This window comes from Hyperolius riggenbachi, chromosome 3 (genome assembly GCF_040937935.1).
Source record: "Hyperolius riggenbachi isolate aHypRig1 chromosome 3, aHypRig1.pri, whole genome shotgun sequence".
Classification (NCBI taxonomy): domain Eukaryota; kingdom Metazoa; phylum Chordata; class Amphibia; order Anura; family Hyperoliidae; genus Hyperolius; species Hyperolius riggenbachi.
This window is the reverse complement of record NC_090648.1, coordinates 237,111,533-237,139,001: the sequence shown is the minus strand read 5'-3', so window position 1 is coordinate 237,139,001 and position 27,469 is coordinate 237,111,533. Positions and strand designations below refer to the sequence as shown.

At 39.2% G+C, this 27,469-nt stretch overlaps 1 protein-coding gene across 2 annotated transcripts in view; it reads left to right on the top strand.

Moving 5' to 3' along the window:
- PLXNA4 (plexin A4) overlaps nucleotides 1–27,469 on the top strand; it is a 910,299-nt gene that overhangs the window by 864,329 nt on the left and 18,501 nt on the right. For both annotated transcript variants that reach the window (XM_068276018.1, XM_068276019.1), the window contains 3 exons: nucleotides 9,243–9,433; nucleotides 17,117–17,286; nucleotides 24,989–25,201. In XM_068276018.1, coding sequence (XP_068132119.1) covers nucleotides 9,243–9,433; nucleotides 17,117–17,286; nucleotides 24,989–25,201 — 574 coding nt within the window. The remainder of the gene's footprint in view (nucleotides 1–9,242; nucleotides 9,434–17,116; nucleotides 17,287–24,988; nucleotides 25,202–27,469) is intronic.

The following is a 27,469-nucleotide window of genomic DNA, read 5'->3' as shown; positions in this document are numbered from 1 at the left end:
TGCCACACATGTGGTATCGCCGTACTCGGGAGAAGTAGTATAATGTGTTTTGGGGTGTATTTTTACACATACCCATGCTGGGTGGGAGAAATACCTCTGTAAATGACAATCTTTTGATTTTTTTACACACAATTGTCCATTTACAGAGGTATTTCTCCCACCCAGCATGGGTATGTGTAAAAATACACCCCAAAACACATTGTACTACTTCTCCTGAGTACGGCGATACCACATGTGTGGCACTTTTTTGCACCCTAACTGCGCTAAAGGGCCCAAAGTCCAATGAGTACCTTTAGAATTTCACAGGTCATTTTGAGAAATTTCGTTTCAAGACTACTCCTCACGGTTTAGGGCCCCTAAAATGCCAGGGCAGTATAGGAACCCCACAAATGACCCCATTTTAGAAAGAAGACACCCCAAGGTATTCCGTTAGGAGTATGGTGAGTTCATAGAAGATTTTATTTTTTGTCAAAAGTTAGCGGAAAATGACACTTTGTGAAAAAACACAATTAAAATCAATTTCCGCTAACTTTTGACAAAAAAATAAAATCTTCTATGAACTCACTATACTCCTAACGGAATACCTTGGGGTGTCTTCTTTCTAAAATGGGGTCATTTGTGGGGTTCCTATACTGCCCTGGCATTTTAGGGGCCCTAAACCGTGAGGAGTAGTCTTGAAACGAAATTTCTCAAAATGACCTGTGAAATTCTAAAGGTACTCATTGGACTTTGGGCCCTTTAGCGCAGTTAGGGTGCAAAAAAGTGCCACACATGTGGTATCGCCGTACTCAGGAGAAGTAGTATAATGTGTTTTGTGGTGTATTTTTACACATACCCATGCTGAGTGGGAGAAAGATCTCTGTAAATGGACAATTGTGTGTAAAAAAAATTAACAAATTGTCATTTACAGAGATATTTCTCCCACCCAGCATGGGTATGTGTAAAAATACACCCCAAAACACATTATACTACTTCTCCTGAGTACGGCAATACCACATGTGTGGCACTTTTTTGCACCCTAACTGCGCTAAGGGGTCCAAAGTCCAATGAGCACCTTCAGGCTTTACAGGGGTGCTTACAATTTAGCACCCCCCAAAATGTCAGGACAGTAAACACACCCCACAAATGACCCCATTTTGGAAAGTAGACACTTCAAGGTATTCAGAGAGGAGCATGGTGAGTCCGTGGCAGATTTCATTTTTTTTTGTCGCAAGTTAGAAGAAATGGAAACTTTTTTTTTTTTTTTTTTTTTTTCACAAAGTGTCATTTTCCGCTTACTTGTGATAAAAAATAATATCTTCTATGAACTCACTATGCCTCTCAGTGAATACTTTGGGATGTCTTCTTTCCAAAATGGGGTCATTTGGGGGGTATTTATACTATCCTGGAATTCTAGCCCCTCATGAAACATGACAGAGGGTCAGAAAAGTCAGAGATGCTTGAAAATGGGAAAATTCACTTTTTGCACCATAGTTTGTAAACGCTATAACTTTTACCCAAACCAATAAATATACACTGAATGGGTTTTTTTTTATCAAAAACATGTTTGTCCACATTTTTCGCGCTGCATGTATACAGAAATTTTACTTTATTTGAAAACTGTCAGCACAGAAAGTTAAAAAAATCATTTTTTTGCCAAAATTCATGTCTTTTTTGCTGAATATAATAAAAAGTAAAAATCGCAGGAGCAATCAAATAGCACTAAAAGAAAGCTTTATTAGTGACAAGAAAAGGAGCCAAAATTCAGTTAGGTGGTAGGTTGTATGAGCGAGCAATAAACCGTGAAAGCTGCAGTGGTCTGAATGGAAAAAAAGTGGCCGGTCCTTAAGGGGTAGAAAGCCCTAGGTCCTCAAGTGGTTAAAATGGGCAATTACAGTACTGTAGTAAAATATTAGTAACTAATACCAATATTTCACTACAACTAAACCTACAGAATTCTCCCTTTATCAATGCCTAACCCTAAATCAGCCCCTGTCTATGCCTAATCCTAAATCCCACACTGATGCCTAACTTGAACTAATCCCCCACACCTAACCTTAACTGATGCTCCCCGTACAATTCCATCGTACAAAAATGTTGTTAACAAAAGCCTCATACAAAATATCAGCAACGTGTGGTATTAAAGTGGGCGTCTGGGCCCCCACAATGAAAAATGTGGCTACAAATTTGTAGCCACATTTTTTTCATTGCGGGTGGTCCATGCGCTCTTTATTTACTGGGCGCACCCAAATTTCACACTTTTGCTTTATGGGCAAAACATAGTACAGAAACCCTTTTCTGCTCAGAAGAGTGGGGGTACCAGTCATTGCAAGTGGCAGTTTTAGAGGTTTAGTTTGCCTGTGAACAAAATGTAATTGGACAGAGTTATTTCAACATGCTGCTTCTGAATGCCCAAGTTCATTAGAGTTCTAGCTCGGCCATCCCTTTATTTGTAATTGTGTGGGGTTCGCTAGGTGAAGTTTATAGTTTCCAGTTATGTATGAACATGAATATATTCACTTTCCCTTACCGCAGATAACAGAAATACTGCAGTCATTTAATCTCCTGGGGAGCTCCATCCACTGAGGCGAATGAGCAAAGAAGTCTCATTAATATTAATTTCTGAAGTGTTGCTGCAATTAATGAAAGACACTGTGACCTTTTCAGAAATATTTTCCCCTTCCGTTCCTTGTTATTGCCAAGTTGGGGAAAAAAGTTGGAGGATGAGAAATAATCATTAATTTCCAGTGTCTAAATGAACATGACACTTACTCAGTAATTACAATGAAGTCCAGGAAGCTTGAACAGTGAGCTATATGATAATGTAAGAATCATCAGTATTGCTGCTGCATGCTAATAACCATATAAAATACATCATTAAACATGGTTAAACTTTACAGGAGGGTAATTAGCAGTGTTAATTTCATTCAGTTGCACATTACCAGAAATATAGTAATGGTACTTCCCACATTTTTGGTGTAATGACCTCCCTGTACTGGGATGTATCAAACAGTAAGTGAATACCTCATTTAAATTAAAAGTGTCTTTATGTTTCATTATTGCCCTTTTGAAGCTCTTCAGAGGAAATGGGATATGGAATCAGAAGATACTGTAGTAAAACAGGTATAAAAATGTAGAGGTTAAAATATTTCAAAGCAGTTCAAATTGTGTCTCAGGTGCTACATTTGCAGTAATTTATGGCGCATTCATCAATCTTGAGCAAACGCTAGCAGAAATCATTCCGGTTCTATATTTTAGTGTGAGAATCTTTTTGATTACAGGCATAGCGGGGAATATTGTTGGAAAGTTAGCAGTTTTCCCTGCTGTGACCACCTGGAATGCCAACTATTAACTCTGTTACACGATATTGTACTCATTTCCTCTGCAAGGCAGAAGAGCATATGTGATATGGCTTTTGCTTTGTGTGATGAATGGGACGTACTGAGCGTTGAAATTACACTTATTTGTGCAGCACGATATGGCTAAATTGTACAGGAAATGCCTATACTGCTCTTCAGGACCATTTTTCATTTTTGCTTTCCCATGAAGTGGTATCAGAGAGCCAGGGTGGTCCATGATGTCATCAGTATGCAGTCAGGCAGTTCTGATTTTCCTGTGTGCTGAACTACTTATGTATCTATGCTTCCCTTTGTTTGTATTGTACTCTGAACAGCACTATGTTGGTGCTATAGCAATCAGTCCAGTAGCTTAGCTCAACAGTCTGCACAGAATTTTCTCACTCTTGCACACTGCAATAAATGTCAGCTGGCACTTCCACTGCAATAGGAACTCATTGTTGGACTTAGCGCAATCCTAAATCATAACCATGAACAATTATGATTAAGAAATGTGCCTAGTCTGAAATGCATTAACCACAGCTTTTGCTATGGATTGCCTCTGTTAACCTATATAATCTAATAATCAAGCTCTGGCTGAGACCATGGTCATTTCCTAACTTCCTTTCTATGGATTGACAAAGCATATGAGTGATTGATGGTTATGTAGCACATTGCTAAAAAGAGTAAAAGCGCTCAAGCCGGTCTTTTGACATACTTGTTCTGTAGGTAGTTATGCTCCACAAATGGGGTGTTGCATATGATATGCTAAATATGAAGTTGTGGCTTATGTGATGCAACAAGAGTTCAACTTCTTCTGCATGTTTGTCAAGCAGCAATTGTACTACACGTTTATTAAAACATTATGTTTTTGCTACAGTTGCACCACTTTTGCTATTACCAAAATATCTATACCTATCTGTGCTGCTAAACTGTATGATATATTTAGTGTAATTTCCAAGTAATGGAACAATAATGTATTACTGTATGTATAATGACCAAAATGGATCCATATACTATAGAGTCATCTCGGCAGTCTGTCAAAAGAGCTGGGCACAGGCTCTCACAGGAATGCCATTGTTTAAACATTACTAATGTATCCATGTTAGTCAGTAATTTTCACCAAAGTCATTTTTGATTTCGAGAAAAGTTTTACTTGCGAAAACGCGAAAGTGTTTTAGCTTAAAAATTCGCAAAAATATGTGTAAAAACACACTCATTACAATTTGATTTTCGATGGTATTTTCGCAAGTCTTATTTAACATTATTTTCACGAAAATTAGTACAAAAAGAATATCAGCATTTTTGCTCATGATGTCGGTGGTCCATAGAAGATATATTGTATAAAAGTGCAATCCTTTCATTTTACTAAGAGTCAAGTTTATGCTGCATTTTATTTTTTTCTGCACTTGCTAACAGTTAGGTTGCTGTTCAATTTCTAAACAATCAGAGTGCGATACCCCAGAAGACTGGCAATTCCCATGCAGAGTTGACCCCTTTGCTGATCTGCTTGCTGTACTCTGTGTGGCTCAGTTTGGAATAATAGTAAGAACTAATAACCAGTGTGTGAGTCAGACAGGAAAACTCCAATACCAACTAAAATGGTAATTGATCTGACAAGCTCTGGCAGTCGTATTTCTTCTGACAGGAAGGTGACAGGTAGCTGTTAAATGAAGCTATTCAATGCTTGTTGAATTGGGAATAATAATGATATTGTATCATTTCAAACTATCATAACTGCTATCCATACAGCAAATGGTTCTCACCCATTCTTCAGATCTGTTTTACCTTTGCATTGGTTGCAAGTGCCGCTTTAGTTTTTGTTATAGTTTCTTAGGAAGAGAGCTTTATCCTGTTAATAATACATCTAAAGAGATGTGCTCATATCCACTTATTTACAGGCGCATGCTTCATCGTGTATATTGTCTTTCTAATGTGTATGTAAGCTTCCAACATCACGTTGTTTTTCCTGTCACTATGCTTTGGAGAAAAATGTAATTTGTCTCAAGGCTCTGTTGTAGTTTGGGTCATACGGGCTGATAGACACAAAATACCTGTGCTTTAAACATTTACTTCAGCAGTAGCTAACCTGTAGGCCAGCCAACCCCCCCCCCCCCCCATCCTTAATACTGATTAACACAGAAAACAATATGCAGAACAGAAGGATATCTGGACACTACAACAGATTTTTGCTGACCTTTTATTGTTTTCCTTTACAAACCATCACAGAATGGAACAATGATGGTTGCTGGGGAATGATGAGACCTTGATGGTTGGTTTGCTCGTCTGCGCTTCTACAAAGGTGCAAAATGGTCACCAGGCCTCTTTCTTCCTCAACACCCCTCAACACTACCTCCATAAAAGCTCAGCAGGAATCTGTTGCAGTGCCTGGTTATCCTTCTTTGATGCCTACTTTCAGCCATTGGGACCATGAACAACATGTTTTCTTTACCACAGCTGCCTCTTAAGGACTTGTGCTCTCAATTACACAGAAAACAATATGATGAAAATAAAAGGTCAGTCCCATACAGAAGCCATTATATGTGACCTATATTACATGTGCATCTCATGTAAAAACCTAAAGGGCAAAAGAGCACAGTGAACCATACAGTGGAAGGTGGACATGTTGGCCATATTCATTTCTTTGTAGAACCATCCTTCTGTAGGTATTGGCCTATTTTTTTATACTAGTAACGCCAGCCGAGAGGTCCTCAATACATTTAACTAACAGATGTATTGGTTTGAATTAGTTTATAGCAAATGCATTCACTGAACCCAAATTTTACTTGAAATTGGAAAGTGTTTTTCAAATATCAGCCGTAGATTCCTAGTCTATTGGCCCTGGGGCCAGTCTGCTCAGAAAATGCAATGGATAGGTCCATGACAGAAGCGTCATGTTGCTAAGGAGATGGAGACAGATCCAATCAGTAAATACTATAGTTACTATTATGGATTCTCAATCCATTGCTAAGCAACTCCCACAGCTATGCTTTGTGAAATTGATAATATGCCAACTTGGTCTCTTCACATAAAAGAGTTTTAGGATTTGCTCTTTTTGCTTTCATTTATCCTTTATTCTCCCATTTCATAATAAATGTTCCCATTTCCACCTTAATTATACATTGTTGAGGTTTTTATATAATGGTCTCTAAGTATATACATCTCTGTACCTTTTTGTCCTCTGGATTGATTAAGAAGGAGCCAGTTTACAACAAATGAGCGGTAATTGGCTGCAGTACACACTGCCTTTACTTGCCTTTCAGTTAATCATTTTGCTTTGTCATGCTTTATTCCCTATGAGCATAACCAGAATAGATAGCTGGAAGCCAGAAATCTATTACACTCTAGCTTTCATAAACAAATGTGTAAATGAGAATTGCATCTTGTTTTCATTAAATTAGATGGGGATTGATTGTACCACTTTAGAATTGCTATTGATGTGCAAATTTTGAAATCATTTTATTAAAAAGAAGTCCTCAATAAACAAATGACCTTGGGAAAGTCACTTTGGGAATGCCCTTAAGTTTATATATTTGTGAATATTAACTTAATGTACTGTATTATTGTTCCTGATTAATGTTTTTTTTATGCAGAATTAAATTTATCATATTGTAATGAGTGAGTTATATATTTACTTCTATTTAATGTGAAACACTTGTTGAACCAAACAAAATAAAGTAAATGTAACTACACCAGGTCCACCCAGCCTCCACATCCTCAGAATAAATGGCGCACATCAAAAAATAAGGAATGTCACAGTCACAGAATATATGCTAAAAAAGGGAGAAAAATAGGAAACTAGACACAAATACGTTTTCTAATGAATACCTAATGTGTGCCTCCTTATAAACAATATGTCCTTAAATATAATCCATACGAATCTCTTTAGAAAGTTTTGATAATAAAGCCACATGTGCCACATTGAGGTGAAAAGCGTAGGGAGTGGCTTATGGGACAGGATACATCAGGTGACCCCTGAACATGCTTGTTTTTAAGAAGCTTTTGTGAGTAGTACAACCTTTTGTTATTTAATAAATTATGGTTTTACGCTATGGAGAGTGTTTTTAGTTGGCAGACTGTTAGAGATCGGCTTTGAGGTGACTGTAAGGACCACAGAGGGAGCTTTGAGAGGCGTGCTGTGTACCAGGGCTGTGCCATAAAGTGTGTTGAGCTGTCTTTCCACCTAGGCAGCATTAATATGAGGATGTGGATGAGCCAAAACCAGTAACAGTGAAGCAGAGTGAAGGTGAGAATACCAGGACTGTGATAAAAGGCATGCTGAGCAGTTTGTGGTCTTGGACAGCAATAGTACCAGGTGAGCACGGTCCCTGGAGGTTGGGGAGCATTTTGTGATGACCCTGTATTTGTAGTTACATGAGTGGTAGAGTGGTTCATGGTATCCAACAACCCTGCTTGTTCTGGTGTAAGCAGTTTGCGCTGTGATATTTATATTTATATTCCTTTCATGATGTGGATGGGCTGAGGCCAGTATTGGTGAAGCAGAGTAAAGCAATTTATTATCATTTATGCGTGTGGTGCTGTGCTGTCTGTGGGTCTGGGCAGCTACCACAAAAGGTTCTGTTGGATGAATAACTGAAGCTGACGAACTTTGTATAAACTTTGAAATCTGAACTGAGTCTACGTACTGAGGACTATTGGTTTGAATAGTAGAGCACTTTATATACTATAATATAATTTATTGTGGATGTGAGAGTGGCATTGTCTGAATTGCAGCACGCTAGAGGCTAGGCTATTTGATATTGGGGCAGTGCACTCATTTCCAAATACCTTATTACCCATTCTCGCTGTACAAACATTTATTTTATGTATACAATACAAATAAGCTGCACCACTTCAAATACCAACAAACCGTTCGCTACACAGATATTCCTTAAAGGGACAGTTCCATGGGTTCGCTGTGGTAGTCCAATATAAGAAGATAAAATAGATTCCAAGTTCCACTGCACTCTCACATACAGCTCATAGAGTTCCTAAAGAGACAAAATGCTCCACATCGCGTAATCCAGTTACAATATTGCCATGTATTTATGCTCCACAGTGTGAACCAGGTGATAACACTCGTGCTTCCACCACCCTAAACTTGGGAAGGCTCACCAGATTGTAGCCACCTCGTCTCCAGGTAGAACTCACGCTCAAACTATATGCTTCATCAAGGCATCAGAGAACCATACCAGGATTTCAGAATCACTCTATATTTATTCTACACTACTGCCTATCGAGCCACTCTCCCGTCATTTAAGCTCACTTGCTCTGCCGTTGCTATAATGATTTCATTGGCTCCTGACCCTGTAATCAATGTGAGCCAATGAGATTGATTTACCATAATCACGGCGTCAGTAGCCAATGAAATCAGCTTCTGACCAGCATTCAGCCTCTTCCATCATACCAACAGCAGGGCAAGTGGGCTGTAGTGGTGGGAGAGTGCCGCGATTGGCAGTATCTGCAGGTCCATGCGGCGTGCTAATTGACTTCTACTCCCTGGCATGGATAACAGCTCCCAAACAGGGCGTAGATTTCAATTAGCACCATCCGGAAGCACTTAATGCATATATTTTTCCACTTTTACATAAAAAGTTGCTTTTTACATTCCTGTTGTGCCCTGGTTGACACCCTATGATAGCAAGTGAGGGCGTTTTTCAGCAACATGGAAAACAACAGTCAAAAAATAAACCTAAAAGTTATCTCTTTCCCTGTTAGAGAGAATTTCCGTCTCTTTCAGTAACGCTTGTCACTTAGAGGTTGGTAAAAGTTCCTGCGCGAAGGACTTAGCCAAAAATCAAGTAGCGAACAGGTGTTAACCCTTAGTCACTCTGTTAAAAGCAAGGGTAAAATCTCTGATTTTAATATAATGCATGCCTTTCAATATGTTTGTTTGTTTTTTCTAATGCTGGTTATTGCTTGTTACAGAGAATATGATCAAATATACAGGAAGCCCTGACAGTCTTCGTTCTCGGACACCTATGATAACACCAGATTTAGAGAGTGGCGTTAAAGTGTGGCATTTAGTGAAGAACCATGAACATGGAGACCAGAAAGAAGGGGACAGAGGCAGCAAAATGGTGTCAGAAATATATTTAACAAGATTACTAGCCACCAAGGTGAGTGGAAATACAGGCATTTTGTTATCTGCTCACAAACACATTTCCCTTTATGTTCACTTGCCTGTCTTCTTAAATATAAATTTAAGAGATATGTGGAGAAGAGCAGTGAGCTAAAATGACTGTGCTATCTAATCAGATCGCCCATTACTGACCCATTGACCAATCCGCAAACAGATCATGCATGAACCTACGAAACTGAAATAGGAAATAGTGGCCTCACCTGCCTTCAGAAAAGGTGTAGCAGAGCTGTTTGAATGAGAAGGTTGGAAAGAACTGAAAATGGCAGCTGCAAGATTTCCCTTATATGTTTTTAAAGTGGACCTGAGCTCTTGCACAGGACAGAAGGAAAACCTAGAGTAATGTACTTAGAGAGTTTAGCCTTTCTAATTCCCCCTCATCTGTCACTAATCACAAGTTGTAATTAATCTCTCAGCTGTGCCAGCTGGCTGCCTTGGCAGAGCAGCTAATTTATGAACCCAGGATGTTAACCCTATGTCTGCTTCCATGAAAGCAGGAAGTAGACACACTGCAAATGTATTGCAGGATTTCTATCAGCTGTAACAAAGAAATGTTTTTTCTTTACAGGTTATGCTGTTGCTTATCTTTTAGAGCAGTGAGGAAGTTCTGAGTTCAGGTCCTCTTTAACTGCTCTTCGAGTATTCTATATTTGAATGTGGTACCTGCAAAGGGAGGAGTGTCTGTCTAAATGGTATGTACAGGGAATCTGAAGCAAGAGGTATATGGAGGCTGCCATATGTATTACCTTTTAAACAATACCAGTTGCTTGACCATCCTGCTGATCATTCTGGTATCAGTAGTGTTTGAATCTTACCCCTGAAAGTCATCTGATGCTAGGTACACACGTTATGTTTTTCATTCGATAGATGCGTTCGACTGATAGTTTCCATAATGTCCGATATTACGTTTGATCGTTTTACCTCTCGATTTCTCATAAAAGTGAATGGAAATTTATAAGAAACGATAACAGAATCGAGCGGGAAATCGAGCGGGAAAAACCGAAAATCAACGGCAGAATCGTCCAAAAAACATAATGTGTGTACCTAGCATAATCTGCATGCTTGTTCAGGGTCCATGGTTAAAAATATTAGTGACAGAGGATCAGCAGAACATCCAGGAAATTTGAATTGTTTAAAAGGAAATACATATGTTAGCCTTTCACATCAGGTTCCCTTTAAATTAAAGATACTGAAATAGTTAATTTGAGGCATCACATCTGTTGAACTGTAAATATCCCCTGAACCATTTAAGCAATTATCTATGAATTTCATTAAAGCCTCTTTAAGATAAAGCAGTTTACATTATTTATATATAGCAGTCCTTTAAGTTTGTGATGATATTAAATCTCCATTTCTGCAGTGGACCTTTAAAACAGAGATTTTTTTTTAATTAAAATCCCATACCAAAATATGTTCACCAAATATATTAAAAATATTGCTGTTATGCATGCATGCCGCCTGCTGAATGGTATGCTAAGGGGATTCACAAATGCAGGTGTCTTCAGGACTAGAATATTCATATCCTTAAAACTTGCATAACGCAAGCAGGTGTTGTCAAATTCCAGCTTTGATTAAATTCATTCCTTCACTGTGACCAAGATTATTTTTCATCTTCATGAAATAGTTTGATTACATTTTTTTTATTTACTGCATAATTTTCCTTTTAGGTTTCTTTTTTTCAGCCTTTATTATGCAATAGGCATTTTTGATCTATTCTTTTTTTAAACGTTATGTTGCGTAGTATTGTGACCGCAAACACAATGACCATGAGGTGCCATTTTGTTGGCCAGTAGCTTTATCAACTCAGATCCTTTAATTAGCGCTGTTCAGATACGGTACTTCCCTTTTTTTTTTGCAGCTTCTGGACCTATGCTCCAGCCAGCAGAACAGTGCAGATGAATATTTGCTTGGATCAGATGCTTCTTATGTGTAGAATTGCACATAGGGCATTCATTTTTGGCTTTTTTGAGATTTTCTTTGCTTTGTAAAGGCCTGATGAAGGGTTGACAATTGACCTGAAACAGACCGGTATCATTGCCTGTAAAATTTTGCAAACAAAGTATATATTCTCTGTAGCCAGAATTGTCAAGTCTATGATCTTCATGACCTAGTGGGTTGATGAATATGTCTTTGAAGATTCATGTAACCATTGACAAGAAGTTTTTACCAAAAATGATTTTGTATTTTTTTACGGTATAATAAAGTTGGACACTGATTTTTGGAATTAACAATACTGTGGTGATTTCTCGGAACACTCTATATCCTTCTAACCTCATACAAGCTGTCTGGCCCAAGGGGCAGTGAGGCAAGGGGCTTTTGTGATTGCTCACCAATAAACTAGAAAGTAGTAGTCTCACTGTAAAACTACACATCCCATCTTAATCAGTACAACAGTTATTGGTATGCGCTACTAGGCAAAATGTATATGGATGTATGAAAAAGTTTGGCAATTTATTAAATAATCAATTGCAGGTGAATCAAATCAACCACTTGATGCAGTCTCCTTTGATAAATATTTGCTTTATGTCATACGGGAGAGTGAAATGTCTTTCAGTTTGTCAATTGCTCTTTTGTTGGTGTGAAATGTGAACATCTAGAAAAAGCAACACCTAAAAAAATAAAACAAGAGGCCATACTAGCTGTAAAGAACCAAGTGCTGAAACATGTTATAAATAGCAACCAAGCAATGATCTACAAGGGCAATAAACGCAATGTGAATGATTATGTATGTTTCACAATGGCAGCTTGTCAATGGGTGGGATATATTAGACAGCAAGTGAACAGTCAGTTCTGATAGTTGATGTTTTGGAAGTGGGGAGGATTAGCAAACATAAAGATAATTCGATTGTCTTTCACAAGGGCTACATCAGGATGATGAATTTAGGCTAGGTCCACACTTGTCCGCTGCAGGTCTGATCCCTTTTTGTAAACTTTTTTTTCTCTCCATTTTGAGAGAAATGTCCTTTTTTGCAGGAACGTTTCCAGTCCGTGGAAACATCCCCAGCCCTGGGGGCGCCATGCTGGAGGGGCTAGCGTGGGGTTGCCCCCCACCTGTGCCCCTGCTTCCCCTCCAGCCAGTTTAATTGTTAAAATGATTAAAGTATTCAAATGTAAGCCAAGCGGCAAACTTACTTCCTTGCGTTCCACCGCTCGCGGTCACTTCCTGCAATGCCGCCCTCTGTAGTTCAATGGGTGGCATTGCAGGAAATGACGTAGGTCTCGTATTGTTAGCTGTATTGTTTATATTTTATTGTTATACCTTGTATTCTGTTGTACAACACCACGGAAGATGCTGGCACTATAGAAATCGATAATAATAATGGCAATGCCGAGTATGTGTATCACTTCCCAGTCTGTCCAGCACATGCCTGATTAATCCTGTGGGGTCCTCTCCCTCTCTGCGTTTGTGAGGATATGCGGCAGAGAGCACTCCATGAAGCCACGTAGGTGGTGATTGCTAGTAACAGCTGTCCCTTGTGCCACTAGAGCCAGGGATCTACCAAAATAACAGGTATGCCTTATTATATGTGAGCATACAAACAAAAATGATTACTGCAGAGGCCAAAAGACAGATTCACTATAACAGGAGTTCTATTCTATCTGTGTTTACTATAACACACGTTACTCCCAAATTCTTATGAGGCTTGGCCAGGACCTAGACATTTGGTTTACTATACCCGAAGTTCTGCTAGTTGTAATATATCTGAGTTTACGATAATGAGATTATACTGTATGATACATATTATTAATACTGGTAATAATTGCGTAAACTTGCAGGCAGCTGTTTAGGCTGGTCTATATCAGTTTAAAGTATTCATAAAGTATAAATTATGTAATTAAAGTAAAAGTATTCAAGGTACAATAATCGTTATTATTTAGCATTATTACTCAGTAAAGCCAAGCTTTGTTTTATGGACAGAGTGGGGAAAGATTACAATCTCTGTTTGTTTTGTATCCACCCATGAAGAAATTGCCCTCAATTCCTGTCACCAATTACCTCAGAAGAAGTGAGGTGAGGTGGTCTGTAAAAGTTACACAGTTTTCAGTGCTAAAGACACGCAATTTCTAACAATTTCCTACTCTATAAAAAACTCAGACCCTATTGGCAAGATTTTAATTTTATCTAGTATAAAACCGTATCATAATTATATCATGCAGCAAGATTCCGATTGCTATTAATTCATTATGTGAAATGATACATTTATATAAAGAATGAATAAACTCAGTTAAACTATAATTGTTTGTGTTCAAAACATAACAACTTCTATAAACCACAAAATGAGTTTCATTACTGAACAAGCTCAATTTCACATAACTGTTAAACAGTTATTTAATTTAGAATTGAAACTGTATTTAAAGATGATCCAAAGTACTTTAAGTTACAAATACTTTGCATTAACTAATTTAGTATGAACTTGTGTTATCTGAAGTGATGCATGTATTTTGACTGATTTGGGACTGATTTAATATGGTCCCAGTGGCTGAAAAGCAGTGGGAAACATTAGTGGTTCAGCAAACCTGGCTGGAATATAATTAAAATAATCTGCTACTAACTGGCAAACATTTACAGCCTTCACCTGGGTCATAACAGACCACTGTGTATATTGCTAAAAGTTAGTAAAATAACAGTAGTTCAGTTGCATTCAGGTGCCCACACACACATCTCAATGAGATGCAAATAACTCGGAGCTGTTGCCAATTTCTATACATAACTAAAAAAGACGCCAGCGCCACCCTGTTAGAGACGTTCAAAGCTGTGATTAGGGGCTCTAAGAGAGCCACCTGATAAAATAGTAGTTTAGAGCACCTATTTACCATTTATAGCCACTTGTAGCCGCTATTTAGCTGATTATAGCTGGTATATATTGGGAGTTAGGAGGTCGGGGTCATTAGTGTTAGGAGTGTTGGGGGGGGGAGCCTTAGGGGTTAAGGTCAAACACCAAGTGGGGAGTTAAGGTTAGACACCACTGGGGGGGGTTAAGGAGGTTAGGCACCACCGGGGGTAAGGTGTTCAGGTTAGGCACCACCAGGGGGGTTTTAGGGCTAGGTAGTGGTAATAGGAGGGTTCTGTGTGAGAGTAGGGTTAGGTTAGATCATACTAAAATATCAGTAAAGTCTGGGTTTGCTTAATCTCTTAGGTTCTTCAATGTTTCCCAGCCCTGAAGCAATGCTCAGTGAGAAATGAATGGAGTATTTCTTCTAGTTGCATGAGAAGATGCTGTCATTTGTGAAGATGTGTAGTGTCCTCTACAGAAGCACGATGTAAATAGGAACCATGGCCCATATGCAATTCACTTTTTCACCTGACTTTTCTCCTAGGAGATAATTTTTCATCTTCGATTTAAAATAACTTTTTAGCATTTTACAATGGGAAAAGTACCAAAAAGTAGTTGATAAACTACTGTCAACATTATTTTGAGTATTTTTTTGTTTGCAGATAGTTTAACCACTTTACCCCCACGCGTACGGATTTCTCCGCCCCTTTTTTCCCTCCTAAAAAACCAGGGACGGAGCAATCCGTACCTTCCGCGCTACCGCCGCTGTCCGCGATCCCGCCGCTCGTGCGCGCGCACCCGCCGCTCGTGCACGCCGCCGCCCGCACGCCCGGAGATCAATGAATGGGAAAATCCATTCCCGTTGGTTGATCTAAGCCCCCGCAATGATCTGCTGCTTCTTTCAGAAACAGCGAGATCATTGTGAGTCTCCCAGCCTCCTACTGCTTCCTGTAAGCGTCCTTCCGGACGCTTACAGGTCGCATGTAAACAAACACTCTGTGGCCATCTTGTGGCCAAATAGTAAACTACACCCTAAAAGCATTTTACATATACAAACATTACATTTACACAATAAATTAACTCATTACCTCCCACACTCCCCAATTTTTATTTTTTTTTTGTAATTAAAAAAAAAAAAATACAATTAAAAAAAAACATAAATAGTTACCTTAGGGACTGAACTTTTTAAATATTTATGTCAAGAGGGTATAACACTGTTACTTTATAAACTGCGGGCTTGTAATTAGGGATGGATGCAAAACTGAAAAAAATGCACCTTTATTTCCAAATAAAATATTGGCGCCAAACATTGTGATAGGGACATAATTTAAATGGTTTTATAACCGGGACAAATGGGTTAATACATTTCATGGGTTTTAATTACAGTAGCATGCTTTATTTAAAAACTATAATGGCCGAAAACTGAAAAATAATAATTTTTTCCCAGATTTTTCCTATTTTCCCATTAAAACACATTTAGAATAAAATAATTCTTGGCATAATGTCCCACCTAAAGAAAGCCTAATTGGTGGCGAAAAAAACAAGATATAGTTCATTTCATTGGGATAAGTAATAATAAAGTTATAGACGAATGAATGGAAGGAGCGCTGAAAGGTGAAAATTGCTCTGGTGGTCAGGGGGTAAAACCCCTCAGTGGTGAAGTGGTTAAAAGTCATTTTATGACAAGTTTTGAAAATATCACCTAGGAGAAAACCCAGGTGAAAAAGTGGATTGCATATGGCCCCATGTGCTTGATATGCAGATTAGACATGTAGATGTAATTTCCCTCACACCGGATCTGGTATCTGTGCCTTACACCGAGTGTAGTTTAAAGTCAGTCAAAAATAAGGGTATGGCAGTGGATATACTGTATATTGCATGAATCTGATAAATACTTTTCCTGCTCTACTAAGTGTGGTATAACTCAATGGTTCTACACCTCCTTGCTTAAATTACATCTAAAGTGAGAAGGGATATGGAGGCTGCCATATGTATTTGCTTTTAAACAATACTATTTGCCTGGCAATCCTGATGAACTTTCTAACCTCAGTTGTGTCTGAATCAAACACCTAAAACAGTTAATCCAGTCAGACTTCAATCCGTAACCTCTGATCTGCATGCTCCTTCAGGAACTATGGATACACATATTAGAGGTAGAGGAACAGCAGGTCAGTCAGACAATTTGCATTGTTTAAAAGGAAATAAATATGCCATCCTCCGTACCCCTCACTGCAGGTGTCCTTAAATTATGGTATTCTTACTGTAGCACTTGCAAGTAATATTTTTCATATTTAACATTTCTTGCACATTTCCAGAAGCTCGTTGTGTTGCACCACATTCACTGTTCAAGGTGAGCTGTATTAGCTGATGTGCAGCAAGGTGACTTAGTGATTAACAAAGCTGCACTGCAGACCAAGAGACAATTTGTATGGTTTTGTATATTCTCCCCATGTCTGAACTTGTTTCCTCAAAGGCAATCTAGTAGAATTCAGCAACATCTTCTGCCTGGAATTGGTAATTGGTGCTGGAAATACACACACAGAGAATGATAGCAAGTTTGTGTTTTTATTATTGTAACAAGGACATGCTTGGTTCCTCTGGGTCAAAGCTAATAGGAAGGTTCAACATTCTCTGAAAACCTCTGTTATATTCAAAAGCACATATAACATAAATTGAGAATGATGGCTATGAAATGCTTTTGACCACTACAATGTGTGTACATTTACTGTCAGTTTAATGCCAATATTCCCCAATTGGAAAATAAACCCAAGCAAAAATAAGAAAAGACAGATGCAACCTGAAATTGTGCATGCGTGTTTCAGAAAACCAAATGATTGGTTAATGTAATTGGCATTCCCACAGTGTTTTTTTTCTGTTGTTTATTTCAGGGCACTTTACAGAAATTTGTAGATGACTTATTTGAAACTATTTTCAGCACAGCACACCGGGGTAGTGCTCTTCCTTTAGCTATCAAATATATGTTTGATTTCCTGGATGAACAAGCAGACAAGCACAATATCCATGATCCTCATGTTCGACACACCTGGAAAAGCAACTGGTAAGGCAAAAAAAAGATTGTTGTTGTGTAGTTCTTATTAACCACTTGAGGACCACAGTACTAAACCCCCCTAAAGACCAGACTATTTTTTGTTAATTGGACCACTGCAGCTTTAAGGCCAAGCTGCAGGGCCGCACAACACAGCACACAAGTGATTCCCCCCCCCCCCTTTTTTTTCCCCACCAACAAAGCTCTCTGTTGGTGGGGCCAGATCGCCCCCCAGATGTTTGTTTGTTTATATTTATTTGTGTATTTTTAAATAAGTTTTACTTTTTTATTATTTACATATTCCCCCCTCCCTCCCCCGGCCAGCCTATCACAGCGATCGGCTGTGATAGGCTTCAGCCTATCACTGCCGATCGCTCTCTTGTGCCCCAGGGGGACAGCTGTATCACACAGCTGTCCCCAGTACAGCACTGCCTCAGATCGCAGCGCTGTACCCAGTAAATAGATGGCGTGATGCAGTCTTTAGGTAGTTAAATACCTTATAGGTTGGAGATATATTTCATATTGTTGACTTTTGCATTACCTGTAAGAATGTATGCTCTTGGGAGCCAGTATTTGGCCCATCTGTGTAGTTCCCAAATAGTTTGTCCCCTGCTCAATCAGTATAGCCTTACAGGGAACCTAAACTGAGAGGGATATGGATGTTTCCTTTTAATCAATACCAGTTGCATGGCAGTCCTGATCTCTGTGGCAGCTGTAGTGGCTGAATCACACACCTGAAACAAGCATGCAGCTAATCCAGTCAGACATCAGTCAGAGCACCTGATCTGCATGCTTGTTCAGGGGCTGTGGCTGAAAATATTGGAAACACAGGATCAGCAGGAGAGTTAGGCAACTGGTATTATTTTAAAAGGAAAAATCCATATCCTTCTCAGTTTAGGTTCCCTTTAACCCATTCGCGTTTCGTCATTTTCACTTGAGAAATGTTCCAAGTGAAAACGTTCCCATTCATTAGCCTATAACTTTATCACTACTTATCACAATTAACTGATCCATATCTTGTTTTTTCCACCACCAATTAGGCTTTCTTTGGGGGGTACATTTTGCTAAGAGCCACTTTACTGTAAATGCATTTTAACAGGAAGAATAAGAAAAAAATGAAATGGAAAAAATTGATTATTTCTCAGTTTTCAGCCATTATAGTTTTAAAATAACACATGCCTCCATAATTAAAACTCAGGTATTGTATTTGCCCATATGTCCCGGTTATTACACCATTAAAATTATGTCCCTATCACAATGTATGGCGACAATATTTTATTTGGAAATAAAGGTGCATTTTTTCCGTTTTGCATCTATCACTATTTACAAGTTTAAAATAAAAAAAATATAGAAATATTTCATCTTTACATTGGTATTTAAAAAGTTTAGACCCTTAGGTAAAATATTTACATGTTTTTTTTTATTGTAATGTTTTTTGTTTTTTTTTATATTAAACATTTTATTTGGGTAGTTTTGGGAGGGTGGGAGGTAAACAATAGGTTTATAATGTAAATGTGTGTTGATTTTCATTTTTTTTAACTTTTAGTTGTAGTATTACTTTTTGGCCACAAGATGGCGGCCATGAGTTTGTTTACATGACGTCACTCTAAGCGTAACACACACTTAGAGCGACGCAGCCAGAAAAGGCGCAGCTTCCGAGAGAAGCTGTCGCTTTTTCAGCGGGGGAGAGGAATCAGTGATCGGGCATCATAGCCCAATTCACTGATTGCCTGGCTAACGAACCGCGTGCCGGAAGCACGCGTGAACGCGTGCGATCGGCCGCGGGAGCGTGCATGGTTCCTGGACGTAGTTTCTACGTCCAGGAACCAAAATAGGTTAAGGTTACAAGCACCATGTTTGGTGATATGTAACTCTATAGCTTAAAGGGGAACTGAAGAGAGAGGTATATGGAGGCTGTCATGTTTATTTCCTTTTAGACAATACCAGTTGCCTGGCAGCCCTGCTGATCCTCTGCCTCTAATACTATTAGCCATAGCCCCTGAACAAGCATGCAGCAGATCAGGTGTTTCAGTGGTTCAGACTTATAAGTCTGATCTGACAAGACTAGCTGCATGCTTGTTTCTGGTTTTAATCAGATACTACTGCAGAGAAATAGACCAGCAGGGCCGCCAGGTAACTGGTATTGATTAAAAGGAAATAAACATGACAGCCTCCATATACCTCTCTCTTCAGTTCCCCTTTAAAGAGGAATTTCAACCAAGGATTGAACTTCATTCCAATCAGTAGCCGATACCCCCTTTCCCAAATCTTTACATTTTCTCGAATAGATCCACAGGGGGGTCTGTATGGCTGATATTTTGGTGAAACCCCTCCCACCGTGTGATGTCATGATCATGGTCCTGACAGTTTACTCGCTCTGTGCATCTCCATGTGTGCATAGAACTCTCAATAAACGAACATTTCATACAGATCCTGGTGGGACTAAAGATATCACCACCTGTGATAAATTTTAGAATATAAATCAGGGAGAGGAAATATTTTACAGTGGACAGGCACTGACTAAATAATCTATAAATTAATATTGTAAAGAAAATAAGCAATTTTATTTATTTTAATTATGTTATTTTCACTACAGTTCCTCTTTAAGCTTTAATGTCCAGTGTCTCATTCCAGCATTTTTTGTGTGTGATATGCAGATATCATTCCTTTTCAAGTACCCTTTTCACATTATGTAAAATAAAATGACTAAAGTGCATGTGTCATCCAGCTTCCTTCAGGGCACCTAAACTGTGAATGTTATTCACACAGGAGCACTTGGCTTAGGCGAGTATTCCTTCAACTGCTATGAAAAGGTGAAACTATGCATAGATACCATGCTTTACATTGATAAGAAATGAAAGTGATGGGTCAAAGGATTTCCAGTCACACCATTCCAGTACTATCTGCAGACAAACTATGGACATCAGAGGAGTGCCTGATATGATAGAAAATGGGCAACTGGCCATATTGGGCAACTGATTTGTTGTTAATTACTGAAGCACCATTTTAGTTTCCCGCTCTGCTTTCGGAAAAGCCAAAAAATATCAGCAAATGTATAATTTCATTTTTAATAATTTTTGCGTTCCTAAACTCAGCCTTTACTGATTGAGTTTCCAAGTACTGTACATGTTGCATAGCAAGTGCAGCAAGCCACTGTGGTACTGAACACACAGTGCCTGTGGCAGGGTGCATTTTACTTTACATGACAGCTGCCTCAATGATGACTCTTGAATTCTTCTGGGCAGATTCCGAGCAATATACTAATGGTTGCCTTGGCTCTGGAATGGAGGGAAGAAGGGTTTCACATATTCCCTTTACAATTATAAGAATTAGAAATTTGATCAATAAGGTCTGTCTATTAGGGATGGTCAAGGAGATGCAAAAAATTCTGAGTTGATGCAGGATTTTGCAAATCTTATGTACAAATGTATCCAGCTTTATTTGCATTCCAATGACCATCTCTACTGGCTGCAACAACTCAAAAAAGTTCAACAATGTGTACATTTAAAAACATGGTTCCTGAACAGCACTAATCATATGAATAAAGCAGGGAGTCTTTCTTTTTTGTATTTTGTCTGTTAACTATGCAAGATCTGCATCTTGCTTGCTTGTGCCACACACTTCCATAGAGCTAGTGACTGAGAATGGCAATGTCTTTTCTTCAATGACCAAAGACTCGCTGAAGCCTCTGTTGCTGGCTAGTTGATGTGAAGGTCCGTAATGTGACTCAAAGTTAATTTAATCTGATTGCAAGGAGATTGTTTCTTCATTTCCTCTTTCCCCTCCTTCCACGCCTTTAAATAAGCCTCCTGCTCATTTAGGCTGAGTGGCTGCAATCAGTTTGAGATTAAAAGCGCAGATAATGTTAATAATATGCTAATGCTTCATTAGTCAGACACTTACTGGTGCCCGGGCTGTGTTACTGCTGTGTTCTGATCCAGCTCAGCATCACAAAGAACAGCAGCTTTCCTGTAGTATCAGTCTCCTGCTGACAGTTACTGTATGTGTTCAGCTGAACATACAATTAGCCCTCAGATAAGGTTTATTGCAACTGGCTGGGGGATTAAGGGGCAGATATAACGCACAGTGATGATGATTCTGTATCCACCAGTCAGATCAAAATGGTTTTACATGTACCCAAAAAGTATTGCTAGTTTAATCGCTAGGGATTTTGGGGGGTAAATGACTGATTTGCTAAATTAATAATCCTTCCTTGATTGTATGCATTTTAGTTACTTTATTAAAGCTTAAAATGTATAAACAAAACTTATTTTGATGAAATTGTGCCAAAAGTGTGCCAAGATCATTAAAAACATAAAAAGAAAAGTTGAAGCGAAATTGACACAAAAGAGTAGATGATGTCAAGATCAAGGATTCTAAGTGGTTAATCTGAGGAACTGCTTAAAGCGGATCTGAGATGAAAAACTTACTATAACAAGTAACTTGTCTATATATCTTATGTACAGTTTAGATGGTTTAAACAGGAAATCTGTCTGCATACTGCTTTAATAGAATATGATTATTTCTTCCTGTGATACAATGACAGCAGCCATGTTGTTTGTAAACATTACACAGAGGCAGGCTTATCTGCACCATCAGCACTCAGACTGAAAAAAACCTAATCCCCCCTCCTCCTCCCTCCTCCCCTCTGCCTCTGAAATCTCTGGCTAGTAATACCTCCCCCTCCTCCTGCCCAGACTGAGCTCCCATGAGCCCTTGCTACTGCCAAGGCTCTTTGAAAACTGTATGTGGGGCTTATTTCGTTTATAGGGAATTAGAGTATTAAAACAAAAACAAAAAAGTATTTGGCTTGAGGAATGCCCTATAAACTATAGGAAAGGAACACAATTATGCAATGAGTAAAAGTTCATCTCGGATCCACTTTAACTTTGCAACAGTTCTGCTGACCTTTTCCTTGCACTTGTTTTAAAAAGTCTGCCTACTCCATCATTGCCATATTAGGTGGCAATCCACGGTGGTGCAAGTCAAATCTTACTTGCTATATAAATGTTCCTATGAGTGAGCAGTTGCTGGCCTGAGATGTCACATTGCGCATTTATTAGCTCTACAAAGAAAACAGATGAGGAAAGAAGAGAAACAGAAATGAAAACATGAATAAGTAAGGAGTCTGAAAGAGCCCCCTTTACATATTCATCCAGGTGGGAGTAGCTATTTGGTTACCATTTTATTAAAGTGGTGGCCAGATAGCAAAATTAACCGCACATACCGTGGTATAACCCCCCATCTCCTTTAAAAAAAAACAAAACTCATTGAGGAAGAGCTTCTTGTCACTTAGTATTTGCACAAGGAAGTTAAAACAACTGTATAACAGCAAAATATAAATTAGGCCCCACCCACTATGGAAACATTAAGCAAAATCCACACAAAAAATGGGATTTTAAGGAGACAATAAACGGATAAACTTAACCAAAGTATAAATATTATGTATTTAGTAACCATAAAATACTGGGATATATATTAAAGTCGTATCTCACATCATGACTGACAGATCAGGCAGCATGATGTGCATTATCAGAGGCTCAGTATATGCAATAATTACAACAGCTTGCCATGATCAAATTCAAGATGAATATAGATCATCCTAGATAGGTGGTATATTTGTAGCAATAAATCTTATTAATTGTCCATGTTAAAATATGTAAATAGCCTTTGGAACACATCAAATTAACTAGAAGGAACACACAAGTATACCCAGCTCTACTGCTGGCAGCGTAAGACTTAGACCAGTGAGATGCAGCCAGAAGTGATTACACATGCAATCACTGCTGGTTGCTTTTCACTAAGTTAGGGTCTGGGTCTTACAATGGTGGCAGCGGAGTTAGGTATACACTTGTGTGTTCCATCTAGTTAATTTTATATGGGCTAGCCGCAATATGCATATTACAACAGAGACAGCGGAGCCATTTTTTGATTCAAATATACCAGTGATCTGCAAACTTGGCTCTCCAGCTGTTAAAGGGAACCGGAGAGGATGAAATATACATACCTGGGGCTTCCTCCAGCCCCATACGCACGGATCGCTCCCACGCCGCCGTTCTCCGCTGCCTGGATCCGCCGCCACCGGGTCCCGTCATTGCCGCGAGTCGGCCAGTCGGCCGGCGGACGCGGCCAATTCTCCGCATCACAGGGTGCTCTCTCCATACAGATACGCATGTGGCTGCTTACTGCGCAGCCGCATGCGTACATGTATGGAGGGAGACCCTGTGATGCGGACAATTGGCTGCGTCCGCCGGAAGTGACGGGCCCGGTACCGGCGGATCCAGGAAGCTGAGGATGGCGGCGTGGGAGCTATTCAGGCTTATGGGGCTGGAAGAAGCCCCAGGTATGTATAAAATCTTTGCCTTTTTTCACCCCCCATTCCTCTCTGTTTCCCTTTAAGGAACCACAAGTCCCACAATGCATTGCAGGAGTCTGACAGCAACAGTCATGATTCATAAAGACAAATGCATTGTGGGATTGTAGTTTCTTAACAGCTGGAGAGCCAAGTTTGCAGATCACTGAAATATACTATCTATCTGAGGAGATCTATAATCCTTTTAAGTTTGATAATTGCAAGCTGTTGTTATTATTGCCTTTTCTGCTCTTTGATGAGCTGTGAAAGGGTCCTTTGGAAGAGATGGAAGGCTTTTCTTCTCCCCATGGCAAGACACCACTCAGTATCGACAAATAATTATTTTTTGTGACTATACAGTAAAGACCCCAACATTTTGCTCACAGGATTCTTCTGGTACTTCCTGCTGTATAGAGCTGTATATGCTAGAGCTGTATATGACCTGTCGACACAAAATGAATATAACCTGGGGGAAAAGTTTTAAAGAATATATTACTAAACTTGTTTAGAAAAGGAACATAAATAAAAGGGATAAATCTGCTTCCATTTCATTTTTTAAAAATGCAGTTGCATGGCTGCCCTGCTGATCATGTAGTATTTTCTGAATCACACACTTGCAGTAGGCATACGGAGACCAGGCAGCTTTATAAACCTGATCTACATGATTCTTCTGTGTCATTGATTAAAGTGTACCCGAAGCAAAAAATTAGAGTAAAAAACAGATACTTAACTAGGTGGAGGGAAGCCTCTGGATAGTCCAAAGGCTTTCTGTGTCCTCCTCACCCCCAACGTTGCCGCTCACAGACCACAAACCATATTCAATAAGAGCTTATCGGATATGCTTCATGGCTGTGCTTCCCACCATTAATGAGCATGGCTGTACTGAGCCTGCACGAGTATGCCCATGCCTGTGCAAAAAGTTAGTGTGCATGCACAGCTGTACTTGCACAGGTGCAGTACGGTCATACTCATGGTAGGAAGGGTGGCTGTGAATATAAAGGGGGTTCCGGCAAGTGGTGGTGAAGGCAAGGAGGACATAAAAAGCCTCTGGAGTAAGTATATAGGTAAGTATCTTTTTTTTTCTAAAGCTTTCCCTCAGACCCTTTTAATCAGGACCAGAACAGAAAATGTTCTTTATAAAATATAATTCTGCAGTAGAATATTCTATATTCCTCTTATTTCAGGTTTTCTTTAATAACTTTTGACAAGTGTGTACAAAAGATGAATTATGAGCAATATATTTTCCTCTGTCAGTTTTAGATAATAGTTGTGCCTTTGCAATGCTCCCATCACATACAGTTGCTGATTACTTCATTGTTGATTTTGTAAGGCATTCATTGATATTCATCTTTTTCTCCTTAGCTTACCGTTAAGGTTCTGGGTGAATGTCATCAAAAATCCTCAATTTGTCTTTGATATCCACAAGAACAGCATTACTGATGCTTGCCTTTCTGTGGTGGCTCAGACATTTATGGACTCATGTTCAACCTCAGAGCACCGTTTAGGCAAAGACTCGCCTTCAAACAAGCTTCTCTATGCCAAGGACATCCCAAGTTATAAAAACTGGGTAGAAAGGTGAGTATGAAGCATGGGCGCAATTCAGAAACTATAAAGTAGCATTATAGAAATTGTACAGACCAAGTATTCTTTCATGACTGACCTATACCAAAAAGTTCATTAGACACAATTGTGACTGTTATGCTTTTAATGATGAAACAATATGATGATAATGTATATGGGTGTCATAGAGGGGCTTCTTCCTCCAGCCTGTCCTTATGCATTTTTTATTTTTGTACATCATGCATTTTTGAAGTTGGCATACAATTGACTAAAGTGAAATAACAAGTAACTGAAAAGGACGTTGTTAGTCAGATGTGAATAATTGGTTAAGGATGGAGATCTCATGTATCATTCCATAATTTCAGCTACATACCACTGCACTCATACAAGCAAGAACTAGTTACTCATTTTATCTAGTGGTCTGAATTGGTCTATCGTATAACTTTTATTCATCTAGGCCAGCAGGTATTTTTTTCCAGTATGAATATTAGTATCAGATGTTAAGAGGTTGATTTATTTTAGCAGATTTCACTGTAATCAGTTCAAGCTTTAAAGTAAGTCGACCATGTTTAAAATGCTTTTCGACACATGGTACCGTATATTCCGGCGTACAAGACAACTTTTTAACCCCTTAAAATCTTCTGAAAAGTCGGAGGTCATCTTATACGCCGGGTGTCAGGCTGCGGGTGTCACTACTTCAACCAGGAATTATAGTAAATGACAAACCTAATGCTGCAGCATCGGGGGAAGGTTCCTATTGAAGTAAAAGCTTCCTGCAAAAACATTAGCATCAAGCGAGCAGCCGCTCGCGCGGGTTACACAGCAGCTTCCTGGTTTGGGGATCATCGATGACGTGTGTGCTCACGATGGAGATTACTGGAGGAGGAACACATTGTTGAGCGCACAAGTCACCAGTCAGGTGACCCGGAAGCAGGAAGCTGCTGTGTAACCCGCGCGAGCGGCTGCTTGCTTGATGCTAATGTTTTTGCAGGAAGCTTTTACTTCAATAGGATCCATCCCCTGATGCTGCAGCATTAGGTTTGTCATTTACTACTCACGCAAGCGACTGCTGAAAAAAACTATAGCGATTGCTGGAAGATTTTACTGGAAATATCTTTGCACCATCTGGTATTTAAGGTAATTTAAAGATGTAGCACAATTACTATTACTATGTAGTACAAAGTACTATTGGGATGACAGCTTTGCCTGTTATGAAAATATGCACAGCCCTCCTTCTGGATCATACAGCACCCAGTAATAGTTTTATCTAGTTCTATTCTACACCCTATGTAGTTCTATAGTTATATTCTAAATCCAGTTCTATGTAGGGTTAGTCTTATACAGCGAGTATTTTCCAAAGTCTATATTTTAACTAGAAAAGTTGGGGGGTCGTCTTATACGCCCAGTCGTCTTATACGCCAGAATATACGGTACTTTAATACTATACACGTGGCTTTGTGATAAGATCGCAATGCAATGGTGGTGAAAAGTATACAGTGAAGCATACAGTATATTGTATGTTTCACTGCCACTGTAAACACACACATTGCTGTGCTGTCAGTTACTTTGAAGGACCTCACTGCACCACACCGCACCCAATGTGAATGTACCTAAGAATAGAATTGTACCATGTTGGGTCTGGAAGCTATTGCTTCTAGCGCGTTGCCCTGCTCCCTTGCAGCCGAGCGCGATGGCATTCTCTGTATTCGAGATACAGAGTGCCACTTAAGCGCCACAGCACTTAGCTGCTAGTAGATGGGGCTATGCGTTGGAAGCGCTGTCTTCTGGGGCTCCATAGTAGACTTAAAAGCGAAATGACTTTCAAGTCATAGTAACTTTTTACCAGAAAGGAATCCGTGTAACATATCATTTTAGCTGTATAATCTCTTTAAGCATTAGGCTTATTTCACCTTGAATGCTAAAAAACAGATTCATTTTAACTAACCACTTATTCCATAGCAGTGAATTTTACAAAGCTTTCAGTTAAAGTGCAGATAATGTGAACTTGTCCTTCGGGAAACATGGACACTGGTCTGCATGTCAGTTATCCATTCAGTTATTACTGACAGCAAAAGATTCGGTGTGAATGGACCCTTTAAGAGGAGCTGTCAGCCATACCATCTCAGAAAAAAGCAAAAGCGCTTAGAAAAGCACTTAGAGCGCAGTGAAAAGCGCTCTATAAATCGCTCAACGCTTGAGATAGCGCCGGCAATTTATAATGTGAACAAGGCCTAACTGTCCTCTGCCTGATTGTGTTTGCATTGCCCGCCCTCCTCCCAGTCT